General features: G+C 36.8%; 1 protein-coding gene across 1 annotated transcript in view; it reads left to right on the top strand.

The window, feature by feature from the left end:
- LOC100570533 (homeobox protein vnd) overlaps positions 1-13,991 on the top strand; it is a 141,277-nt gene that overhangs the window by 19,374 nt on the left and 107,912 nt on the right. The window contains exons 4-6 of the mRNA XM_029487416.1: positions 4,366-4,502; positions 4,673-4,777; positions 11,088-11,560. Of these exons, the coding sequence (XP_029343276.1) occupies positions 4,366-4,502; positions 4,673-4,777; positions 11,088-11,560 (715 nt within the window). The remainder of the gene's footprint in view (positions 1-4,365; positions 4,503-4,672; positions 4,778-11,087; positions 11,561-13,991) is intronic.

Genomic DNA, 13,991 nt, shown 5'->3' with positions numbered 1-13,991 from the left:
AGACAAAGACTATATTATATTATATTTATATAATATAATTATAATTTTAGTACCTACCATATGTAACTTATCTATAATATTAACATACAATCTAGGTCAGAGTGGTTTTGTAGATATTTGTTGCCGAAAAATACAAAAACCATAGAAAGGTTCATCCAAATATCCAATGGCCCATATACTCTCTGTCCCTACATAATTTAACTTACATATTTTGGTCTGTTATTGCTTGTCAATTGTCATTAATATCAAGCAAACTTTAGAGTACCGAATGAACTACGTACATTAAATTAATAAACACACATTTATAAAAAATGTGTAATATTCGTAAATAATGATCAAAGTAAAAGGTGAAATAATTAAACTACAAAAAATAATTAATTGTTAACCATTTAACTACACAATGAAAGAAAAATATTATCAAATACATCATGCAATTATTATATACGGCTTTTATTTTTTTCTTTCAGTGATTAGATATATTAAATTAACAGTAATAATATATACATACTAGGTACTGTACTATAGTTTTTATTTTAAATTGTAATATAATAATGGTTATTGGTTACATATTATAATAATATTATTAATTTATAATTTTATTAATTAATTGAAAATGTAAAATAAGTATAATTTTTACCAAGGGTGTTAACTCTATATAGGAGATACAACGAATATACTCAATATAGAGATAACAAATATTTATTACAAATATGTCAATCGTGAAATTAGTATTATGCAAAATGCGTTCGTTCTAAAATCATTATTTGGTGTTTTTATGCATATCGACTTGCAGTAGGTATGTTCACAATCATTTCCAAAAATTAAAAAGCAAAACGTATGTTGGAATTAATTATTATAATATCATAAATCCATTGGTGTGTGATGTACTGTGTCCTATAATAAGGATTTATGGTACTTTTTTTTGTTGATGACACAATCATGTATTCGGTGACTTTATGTGCAGACTTCTTTTAGGGTTATATTGGTATAAATCGTATACGGCACGACTCTGGGGTACAAGTGTACAACTCATTGTTGGTAAAATATTCAGACATTCAGTTAGTTGTAGTCTGCATTTCAACGGCTCATAGTTAAGTCCAAATATTTCGGTATGAGTTGGCACTATAGTAGCACTATCTATACATAATATGTAGCTGGTGTATGATAAATATCTCCATCGTGATATAAACGCCGTACCACCCATCGATCCGATATAAAATATGTAAAAGTGTAAAACATTAATATGTTATTATATTATTATAATATATCATCTGCAGTGGATTACTGGCGAAAAACAGCATTTTAAAACAACGAGTGACAACGCACGTGTCGAGTACATAATATATGGGTACATTAAGGAATGAAAATATAAAACAGCCAATAACTAGTAATATAAAATATTATTATATGTAATGCACACATTTCGTCGACTTAAAATTTATGGCGAGGAAAGGAAAGACGTTAAAAATCCGTGTGTATTAAAAGCGGACTAAGATTGAAAATATTTTATTTTTTTCTAAAAACCGGTAATGGCGCGATTATTTCACATTATGTTACTATAGTATACCAACCCAGAGTACCTACCTAGGTAATGGCCAAGGGGACAATCGAACGTCGAAGCGGGAGGGTCGGGGCGCGGTGGTATCGTAAAATAATAGCTTTTAGTGCATCTCACACACGCGCGCACACCAACATAATAATAATATATATATTATATTATGTGATACATTTATTATAATACATAATAACATCATGAACATCATATATATATATCGGTCGAGCTTGATCGGCGGTTGCAGTCGGTTTTGTAATAATAATATAATAATAATAATATTTATACCTACATATATAGTCGTTATACGACGACGTGTCGGCGGCGGTCCGTTTGTACGATGATAATAATAATATGTACCGGCTATACCTATAATGTTATACCGTTTTATTGGTGCCACCGATCCGCGCGCTAAGGCGATATTATACAAATTATATTATTATTATTATTATATTCGTGGGGCAAACGCGCTAGCGAACGGGTCCGGTACGTGACTTTGAATAAATTTCGGCAATATTGCCGCCGCCGCTCTCCAAGTATTATATTATTATTATTATTATATAGGTACGGTCGTAAATACGACGCCGCCACCGCGGTGTATGTTAATTTTAGTGCAGCCCGGTTTTACGCACTCATAGTGGACGATGCTTATAAGTATAGCGTCTCCGTCGTGCCCGTTGTTATATTATTTAAACAGAAGCCGAGGACCAAGTCCCCTAAGCCGATTCTGCCACTGTATCGGCACTTCTGTAATTTTGTTATTATTTGCAGCAACATTTTATTTCGACACATTAAGATATTGTAATTTATTTAGGTACATAGTATAATAATATTATGTAAGTACTTGTCATTTCTTAGTCTTTTACATTTAACTACAGGGAGAGTGTTGTGTACTCGGGCAGACTTTACGGTTGTTTAATACAGTCAATCATTTGGAACAAAATATATTATACATAGGTTTGCGGTCTACCTATACTACCTACATATTATCTTCCTCAGAAATCACGAGTACTTACACCTCGTATACTGAGTCCATTACTTTAGTATTGTACACTATAGATGTCCGCGCTAAGAAACGCGATATTATAGTAAAATATTATTATATAAAATTATGAAATAGAAATAATTACCTATATATTGTACATATAGGTATACTATATCCAATAAAACTTTATTTTTTATTCAATTTACTGTCGTATAGTTCGGGATCCCGTCGTTCAACATCGACGCGTAGGGTTTAAGACAGTGTGGACATAATATTCTGATGTACAGCCTTTCGGAGACGCTTTTGGCGAGAGCCACGCATATCTACTTACCGTATATATTTTATACGTCATGCACCGTCTCGCCGCGGCGTTGCACAGACACACATAATAATATTATAATACTTTGTACACGCAGTTTCGAGTGTGTGGGTGTATAGAGCGGCGTACAATAATATTACAATGATAATAATATAATCACAACAGGTGTCGTTTCCACTTCACCGTCGGACGGGGAGGTGATAGGGGGGATACACACAGGAAGAACGTGCTCGATTGGAATTCCCGAGGATTTTCCGACGACCAAAATTACCCGGTGTCATCGGAACGGAAGGGTACTTACACACGCACGCACGCACGCACACGTACATTTATTATATAATGCTCTTTGATGTATCACTCGCGGTTCGATTGTATAAAACTCACCGCTACCGCGATTTAAACATATATTGTAATACCCATATATTATTGTTTTTGGGAATCGCGCGTGGGCCGAAGTCAAGTGTAAGTACCTATATAATATATTATGTGGTACTTACCTACCTAGTACCTACCTAGGTACGTGTACATACCCGATAATGTGTCGAGTGATGGAACGCACGGTACTCGTGTCGTATTTATAATGAATACATTGCTTTCGTATCCGTCTAATAGACGTCGTACACTTTACACTTAATACGAAAATATCGGCTATACCTATATTATGAAACATATAATCGCCAATATCGCTTACCCGCCTCATGACTACAATTACCAGGTGTTGTACGAGTTCTAGGCCTGAGTCCTTTGTATAAATGGTAGAGGAAAGACGTAAGAGTTTTGGCAGGTACGCGATTTGTAAGCTGGGACTTTTAAGTGGCCATATAGATGCCCCAAGTCTTTTAGAACGGCGTCTATTGCATTGGATTATACTTTGTACATCGGGAAAAATTTTTCCACTTTCAAGAGTTTCGAGACCCGTTCTTTTGAGTTGTTTGTTGGATATTAGTTTGTGGAATTTTTCTATGGATTTTAAATTAAATTTTTTTAAATATTTTTTCCATTCCACAGCCACACTGCAGCTTGTCCTGTGGACTGTAGGTCCTGAGGTATAGGTATCTAGACTCTTGTGCTCTGTTGAAAAGATTTAAATTGAAAAAATTGAATATGGGTAGAGTCTAATTTTGTCGATCTCCATGAAGTAGGTATATTATACTACATCATCGTTGCTGTTTATCTTAAATAAAACTATACGCATAAATCCACAAAATTAGCGTTCTTTAAGAATTTACTTTCTTGGACAACGTACATATACTTCTCCTTGGTCTCTAGGTGTGTACCACCTCAGGATCTAAAATTAGATTAAAACAAGATCAACCGGATGGCACAACCAACCCAATTAAAATCTTCCCAGCCCACAGGGTATGATATACGCATATACCCCGTGCGCACCCCTATGCATATAGAGGCTTTAATATAGCCGTTTTTCGATCAATGGCAATATTTTATTATAATATAATAGTAATTATCATGGTAAAGTTTATTTAACGGTTTTTTTTGTGTTTGTTGCAGACTTTTGGACAGTATAAAAATGCCAAGCAGTCAAACGCGACCGTCCGGTTTCCACATATGCGACATACTGGACTTGAACGACGGGAAAGTCAACTCCACCGACAACGCGAACACGACCCTGAGTTCCCATATCAACGGTAAGATTTTTAAAATATACGACCTGCAGATATGACAGTGCAGTTTAATATTTTATATTATCGTCGATCTCTTATCGGATATATTAACTTGACTTACCTCGCATGCATTGTACACAGATTCTCGAGTAAAGAAAACCTTTTTATCCTTTTTTTTTGTTTGTTTCCAACAGCTCCCGACGTGAACAACGTGAGCACGGGCTTCCAATTTCCCAGCGTCCTGCAATCTTCCGCCGACCTGTTACACCACTGGCCCACGTCGCTCACCGAACTCAGAGGTAAGAACGAAATAAAATATCCGCATATCACAGTAATTCAATTTAATGTTTATAATATCATGGACTAGGTGTATAATATAATTACAACGTCCAAAAATGCTGATTTTATTATATAATATTATAATAGGATTAAGGTATTTCGTGCGATTTTTACGTCATCGACATGACAAAAAATATATAATGTAAGGCATTGGCGTCCACGACTTTACGGTGTGCCTCGATCAAGTAGGATTAGAATTGATTTTAGTTGGTTTTTTTTCGTGTAGGCACGCAATATATTTTACGTGTGGCCACAGGAGAGCATAATATTATAATATTTTTACCATATTATTACCAATCATATAGTATCATGGCGATACGCATAACATACCTACCATGTAAAACATTTGATTATATCTATGTGATTGGCGGTGATATAGATGTAGGTACCTATATATTATCATACGCACTTATCGAACCTATACCCACGTCTATAATATAATAATGACCTAGTGCCGACGATAATAGACACCAACACTCGACACTGTATAATGTAATACACTACCTATGTAATATAATACTATTTCTCTACATGAAATTATGATATAATTAATCTATATCTTCTATATATATAAAAATGAATGTATGTCAGTGTGTCTGTCTGTGTGTCCATGTTACCATAGTTACCAAGGTTGCCATGGTTACTAAGGTTACCAAGATTTCATGGCTATTAAGGTTACCATGTTACCATGGTTACCAAGGTTGCCATGGTTACTAAGGTTACCAAGATTTCATGGCTATTAAGGTTACCATGATCCATGGTTACTATGGTTACCAAGGTTACCATGAGTGTTGTTTATAATTATAGGTCTTTAATGGGCAACGAATTGCACAGGATCAGATATAGTACGGGTGTGTCCATCTACCCATGGCAATCAATTATATAATATTTTGAAACTTATGGACCTTTTTGTTTTTAAATAGTTACCGTGGGTTTCAAAGCTATAATAATAATAATTATTGGTTGCCAATGGTTTAAAATGTTTGTTATTTATTATAGTGCCCAACGATTCATATTTATAACCGAATTCAATTGCAACTATTATAAGAATTTCTACTATTATTAGTTAATTTATTATGCCCAACAACAAACGATCGATAAATAGTCCCGCAGTTCTAGCACGCAAGAAGCGGGAAACACGAGCCGCGGAAACAGACGAGCAAAGAGAAGCCAGGTTGAGGACCAACCGAGAACGTCAGTCCCTGGCCCGCTTATCCGAGCCAGACGATCAAAGAGAAGCCAGGTTGAGTACCGACCGAGAACGGCGGTCCCGGGCCCGCTCATCCGGGACAGACGAGCAAAGAGAAACCAGAGTGAGGACAAACCGTGAATGTCAGTCACGGGTCCGCTCATCTGAGACAGACGAGCACCGAGACAAGATTGGGGACCATGCGAGTAATGGGTGCTCGATCCAGACGAACCACCGAATTGAACCTTTGTGCACTACACTATGATGCCGATATTAATTACAGCACACACCCAAGCGTGGCCATCGGAATAATGGATCCCTTTCGGAATAATAATCCCTTTTTGATTATGTTAATTAACGTTTAGAGATTAATACATATGGAGTAGGTATTTTTAATGGGCGACGAGGTGCACGGGATCAGCTAGTACCTATATAAAAATGAATGTATGTGTGTCAGTGTGTGTTTCCATGTTACCATGGCAACCATTTATATATTATTTTGAGATTTTCATTCGTGTGTGTCTCCATATTACCATGGCAACCAATTACATATTATTTCGAGATTTTCGTCTGTATGTGTGTCCATATTACCATGGCAACCAATTATATATTATTTTAAAAGTTCCGATGGAATGTTTTATATATAAATGGTTGCCATGGTGATATGTAAAACATATTACCTATTCATATAGAGTAGGCAATTTTAATGGACAATGAAGTGCACGGGATCAGATATTTTTATATATATAGATAGATTAGACCTCTGTGCAGAAGATATGCTAATTTAAAAAGAGAAAGGACCAACCCCGGGAGGTGCTCAAATAGGAATTTTGAGATTTCCGATAGAAATTTTTGTTTATAAACGGTTGCCATGGGTTATGAAGCTATTATAATAATTATTATTGGTTGCCGGGAAACGAAGTGCTCGGGATCAGCTAGTATATTATAATAATATTAAAATATTATGTACAGGCCGAGCGCCGCTGATAGGAATACTATATTGTATGGGTACCTACACTACGTCGCGTCCTAATAATGGCGGTCGGACGGACGTTAAAATTTAAACCCGTTATAATATTATACCATCCCCGATGGAGAGCTCGCAAAAAGGGCGGCGGTGGCGGCGGCTTTTTCGGGAGGGATGGTATGGGGCGCGGGGAGGTGTATACAAATTAAATGCATAGGCTCCCCCGTCGTCGTCGTCGTCGTCGTATCGTACTCACCCCGGATGTATTATACGTGTATTTACGTATATATATTGTATATATACGCGCTTATATATTATATAATATACGCTAGACTCGTGTACCCAAAGCTCCTGGTCGCCTCTAAGTGGATTAAAACGCGCTCCCTCCCGGTGTGAGCAACAGATTTACAGCGGATTTTCCCTGCCGTTTAGCGCGCCGCAGCCGACAATGGTTTTTATTAAAAACCCAAGTATATCATATACGATATACGTATACACTTGCGTGCGTACGTGTGGGTGTGTGTGTGTGTGTTTGTGTGTACACAATATATATATATTTACGCCGAGGGCTTATTGTGTACATGTGGGCTGTAGCCTGTAGTGCTCTCTAGTTTTCGACCGTTATTATCGAACGCGGCTCGCTCACTCTTTACGCGGCGAAACTCTGAACATCCCGCGGTTCGTGATAATAAACCCGGTGAGGTTTGGAGAAAATAAAATATCAGACGCGCCAACATTATTATTACCTATACACAATACACATATATTATATATTATGTTATGAAGCTTTCCGAGTCCGTACACGATTTCCGAACAAATATTAACATGGCAGTTTCCAATATACATAAAACAAGAAAACCATATCGTAGTTCCGATAAACCGTTCCATATTATAATATAATATTATTGTACCTATAATGTTAAAATGTTTCATGATTTCCGAATCGATTCCCGGACAACCGATCAACGTTATAGGGATTTTCATGCGAATAAAATTATTCAACCGAATACCTAAATATGTATACCCACTTATAAGAGTATGGGTCAGTAATACATACGTACTTGAAGTTGTATAGACACTCCATATTATATACCTACTCGTAGATACTCCAGTATAGCGTAAGATGGCAATTATTGTTACCAACGATATTTTTCCATCGGAACTCAGTGGCGTAACTTGGTTTGATTTTTTTGGGGTAGGAGAAAAAATATATTTTTTATCTATTTTGTCTAAAAGTATAGTAGGAAAGCAAATCACACTTTTCTTCCACTCAGATAATTTACTAATAATGAATCTATACGTCTCTTGTAAACAATACATTATATATAGCAGTTCTTAAAGTTTTGTGTCATTAAAATATAGCAATAGTCATTACCAATATTAGCAAAACTTTAAGTGTATAGGTATACCTATTAAAATATTAATATTTTAATGACAAATTAGTGATTAAATAAAACGCACAAAGAATATTAATAATCAAACTCAAGTATAACGATTTAACTTTAAAAAATGTGTCATAATATTCAATGAATTAGAATTTAAAACAGGGGGGGGGGGCAAAAACGATATCTTTCCACCACTGTTCTCTATATATAATTTAAGGGGGGGGAACTTCCGCTGTTGCTGCTACCCAATGCAGACTACGTCTTTAACCGGAATCGTCTCCCAGTGCCTTTACGAGTGTGTGACATGTCTAAAAATGAACGGGCAGCACCGATTCGGACATTTCGAGTCGAGTCCTTTGCCCTTTTTTCCCCAGATTAAACGATAGCTAACCTCTGAGATATTTATCGTTTCCTGCCGATGAAAATTGGCGAACAGCTGCAGCTGCGGTATCGTACCATCGCTACTCAGCGATTATATTCCAAAAATTCGGCGCTTTCTAACTAGCGAGCGCAGCGCACAATTATAATATAATAATAAATAATAATAATACACTAATGCATTATAACATTATAACGACGATAATCGTCGCCGTCGCGTCTTATCAGCGAAGAGATGTGGCAAACAAAAAAAACGTAATATACTATGCACGTACAGCGTGACATTCCGTTATTGTGTAGGTAATAATATAACGTCAGAACGGATATTGTACGAGTCAGTATTGTAACTTGTAGGACGTATAGGTCACGCCGCACGTACCAGACGAACTGCAATTTTAAAGAAAACTATACGGTGGTTGGCTTTTGTGCGTTCCTGACAAATAACATATATTATTATCATTATTACTGTTGTTGTCGTTGTTAACATACAATATATTATTATTATTATTATTATTATATTACGCCGAGTACAATGCTAATGCGGTAAACTCGCGCGGCCGTATAATAATTTAAACAGATTGTCCGGCCGCCCGCGCGAGTCTGTCGCGAGCGCGCGCCCACCGCGCCCAAATACGTTTCGTATGACGTTTTAAAAACTCGTGTCGAACATCTGCGACACGATAATGTCATACATCATATAGGTACCTAACATATTATCTCATTATACAATACGCGCGTATCATCGGTGTGAGATAGGTGTGTATGAATGTATTTTATTGTAATATTATACACGCGCGCCCGGGCGAGAGACAGAGGAGAAGTGTGAGGGAGACAGAGAAAGATTGAGTTGACGAGAGGGAGGGAGAGCGAGAGAGAGAGAGTGGGAGAGGAGTGACTGAGAGACGATCGGCTCGAATGTGCGTGATGCGATAGTACAAAACTGGGTGGAGTTTGGCGACAAAAGGGCGTGACACGACGGCCGTTCAAAGGTGACCATTGTGCGAATTACACGGGGGCTTAGACGCACAAAAAGAAGAAAAAATTGTATATATGATATTATATAAAATCTCCGCGTGGGGAAGTACATAACATGTACGCAATACGCGTTTTTATAATATGGGGGACGGTTTGGGGTACTTTTTTTAAACTAAACAACATCAATAGGTACACGGATAATCTGACGAAGGTCTTGTGTATATGATATATATAATAATATGTACATACATGTTATAACAAAAGAACGGACAAAATGGTTGCTGGCGGCCCCCGTCTGCTATTCATATATTATTTATTATATTATTATAGGTAGAGGCGCGCATACCGCGTCACGTCATATATAATATAATAAAATATATAGGAACATCAATTGTTTCGCCCTAACACACGTACGCCGTCTATACATAATATAATATAACATATGAAATTACAATATAATAATATACAGAGAAAGAGAGCTGCGAGAAGGCGAGGAGACGAGGAACTTAAGAAAAACGATCGACACGGGATTGTATTATATAATAGTAATAATAACAAAATAATACGCGTATTACATACCTCCTTATGCGATCGGAATGATATTAGAGACCGGTCGTGGCCGGGTGAGGCAGATGCGCTGCGACAGGAATCACGGTGACAATACGATTGGCGTGTAAACGATTAGTGTTTAACGACTTTTCCGTTGTACAAATGACAGTGCACACGTTGCTGCTGCAGGGGTGGCTGTAAAGGGGAGATCCAGCGTGTAACCGATACCGTGGTTAAGTGGAGACCGGCGATGACCGTAATCTATACTGCAGTCTCTTCTACGATGTACCGATGTGTATTAATAATAATATAGCGACGCTTGTTGTTCTCACCATCATATATACACTTATAGATACATGTTTCGTATAGTTATCCGGTTTATGTATTAACAAGCTTATTTAAGGTGTTGATGGGCAGCCAATATTTCACGATCGCCATCGTGCTGATAATATACTATTGTCTCAATAGGGTCCACCCACCAAATTTGTTTAGGATATCCAAAAATGATCCAAAAATTTGGAACCTACCCAAACTCTGGTAGATCACTTTGAGTCGTCTCAAACGTCCTATAGAAATTTAGAAATCTCGGTGGGCCGAAAACTCTCAATCCGGCGCTGTTTTCAAATATTAATGTTCTATGATTATAATTACAATTACCTAATGTTTATTATATTTTAGAGTAAAAGAGTTTTGTTCCCCGCTGTTATTACTATCAATAACACAATAATAAGCATGACACAAAAATATAATGTACCTAATAACCGTATTTTGGGTTTACTGCAACGTACAATATTAACGAACGTGGTCGCATTTTTTTTGTGTTTTAGGGTTTGGATTGAGCCATCACGGGACCCAGCAAGCCAGTCCGGACAGTACGTCTCCTGGGGTAACGGACCTGACGGACACGTCGAGCACGCCTAGCGCACTGGCGGCCGACACTTCGAACGTGAACGCGAACGGTGGCGCGGTCGGCGGACCAGGATCCGGGGCTGGCGCCGGCGCCAAAGACGAACCGTCTGAGGCCGACGGCGACGAGATGGATGACGATTTCGACGACGAGTCGGGCGCCGCGGGCGGTGAACACGACCGGTCCGGTTCGTCGGGGGCCGGCGGTCACCCATCCGATGTTAACGGAGCCGGCGCCGGCGGGGCCGGGGCGGTGCATAAGAAACGTAAGCGCCGAGTCCTGTTCAGCAAGGCACAGACGTATGAACTGGAGCGCAGGTTCCGGCAACAACGATACCTGTCGGCTCCCGAACGCGAACATTTGGCATCAATCATCCGGCTGACTCCCACGCAGGTTTGTTTTTCATATTCCGTATTATATAATAATAATATTATAAACGCGTACTAACGTCATAATGTATTATTATGAATTTATGATTGACATTTGCATTATTAAACTGTAGACTGTAGAGGTCATATTTAGATTTTTTTTTATTGCATATTATTTTGAATGTTTATTGAAGACCATACACTTTCACAAATATGTTATCGCTAATCATAAACTGTGAATTTATCATATTACATTATTAAAAAAAAATATCTATAATATAATATAGACGACTAATTAAAATAAACACAACACACAATTGTTAAGACCAATATTACCTAGTCATAATTTCTATTTTTTTATTATCCTAGAACTTTTAGGATTATTTTAAAATTAAGTCCTTATAAGTATATTTTCAAGTTTATAAATTATTAAAATTTTCCCAAAACAGTATAATACAATCACCTTATACTCGCTAGTCTTGACAAAATATAACATTCGTGGATTATATTATTATAATAGCCACGGTAAACCTGACAGTATAATTTATTCTTCTGCGTTCTGTGACAATAAATTACAAAAAAATAAATAAATAAATTGTCAGTTACGGCGATTATTTTGTTTATAAATACTTAGTGAATATACCGTGAGTCATATTCAGCAAAACTACCGTATAATGTGATCAGTTACTGCCTTATTGCTTAGTACCCATTGTATATATATTTTAAAAATACGTTTATGCATAATCTCGTTTATAATAAAATATATTGCAAACAGGGGGTTGGGGATGTCATAAATACAAATGTATTATTTTCAATCTTTATTCTTTATTATTCTACAGAAAAAAAATCAAGGCGGAAATTCATCTTTCTGGTTTTTACACTAAATTCATCAATTATTTGTTCTGTAGATAATGGAATGTCTCGATGTATGTTCATTAACGCCAATCCATTAAATAGTGACTGACCCGTCGTATTTCTTAAACAAGTTTTTAAACGTTTAAGGGTAGAAAAAGAGCGTTCACCAGTCGCTGTGGTTACTGGAAGTGTAATGAGAATTGTTAAAATGTGCACTGTGATTCGGTTCTACGCAGTGATCTATGATACCACATGGCACATTGCCACTAATAGCGTTATACATCGTTTTCTAATTTGACCACAGCAAATATTTTCGATGAGAAATTTTAAACTGGAACTTCCAAACCAAACTAGGTACACATTATTTTTGATGAAATCTCTAATTCAAAATCCAGTCATGTTTGAAGACTAAAAAAAAAATCCCCATCACCCCCCTGCGCACGCCACTGATTGCAAATACGGAATTTTTGTTAGAATAAAAAAATGCGCATTAAAATAACGAATATTTTGATATAATAAACTCATTTTCCACATTTCGTCACTTACTACCTTACTGCTAAGAAGGGGAGTTAAATAATTATGTAATATAATTTTATTTCCTCATAACAATATTATAAAATATCAAAAACTGGTCGCACAGACCGCATGTTGCATATTTTATGATACATAAAATTGCGTTAAATTCGTTCCGTTTTTCGCAAACAGTCTATAACAAATTGGCAACAGAATTCGTGATGCTACATGCAAAAAAATTCTATTATATAAGTATATTTTACGCGTATAGTGTGTGATAAACGACATGCGGGAACGGTGATTTTCGTACGTCGTTGTGAAAACGATGCGGGGTGTATAACGGAAAACTGCAAAAGGTAGCATCACGAGTAGCATCGAACTGGTATACATAAACGGGCACACACCCTCATATTATCATTTTGAGATTTTTATTCGAAAAAGGCCTCTAAAGGCCCGTTTTACAATCATAGTTTAAACCTCGGTTACGCTTGAACCACTGATTTTACCGGCCGAATTCGGTGGTTTAACCGGAGTTCAACTATTGTAATATACGGGCCCTTATAGCATCAGCATAATAATTAATAATTTCAATATACAATAACTCCATCCAATGTTGACATCTAAGTTGCACGAAATAAATAATAATATATTATATTGTCTGATATTTTTTCCCTTTTTCGTCCAATACCCTGATATAACTTACATAAATTAGAGCATTGAATTAGCTTTATGGAACGTTTTAATTTCACTTGGTACGCACAGGTCGTTCGCAACCAGACACCTATATACCTGGGAGGTATGGTTGCCTTTAAATCGACTACTTAACCTTTTTATTTATTTGACATTCGGCTTTAACATTTTCTCCTACAATAATACAAATATGCAATATCAGACTATCGACGTTAGGAGGTATGCCCAGCACACGTACAAATTTGTACCGGTTGAGGACTGAAAGCTAGACACACAATTACCGTTTTAGTTATGCATTTATTCTTTTTGCACGCACAAAAGAACCGGGAATGCAACGTTACATGCATGATGCATCCAACCGCCATACACGGATGCCCTATCCCGCAAAGATTTGCATA

This window comes from Acyrthosiphon pisum, chromosome A1 (assembly GCF_005508785.2).
Source record: "Acyrthosiphon pisum isolate AL4f chromosome A1, pea_aphid_22Mar2018_4r6ur, whole genome shotgun sequence".
Classification (NCBI taxonomy): domain Eukaryota; kingdom Metazoa; phylum Arthropoda; class Insecta; order Hemiptera; family Aphididae; genus Acyrthosiphon; species Acyrthosiphon pisum.
Note: the sequence above shows the minus strand (reverse complement) of the source record. Positions and strands in the feature narration are given on the sequence as shown.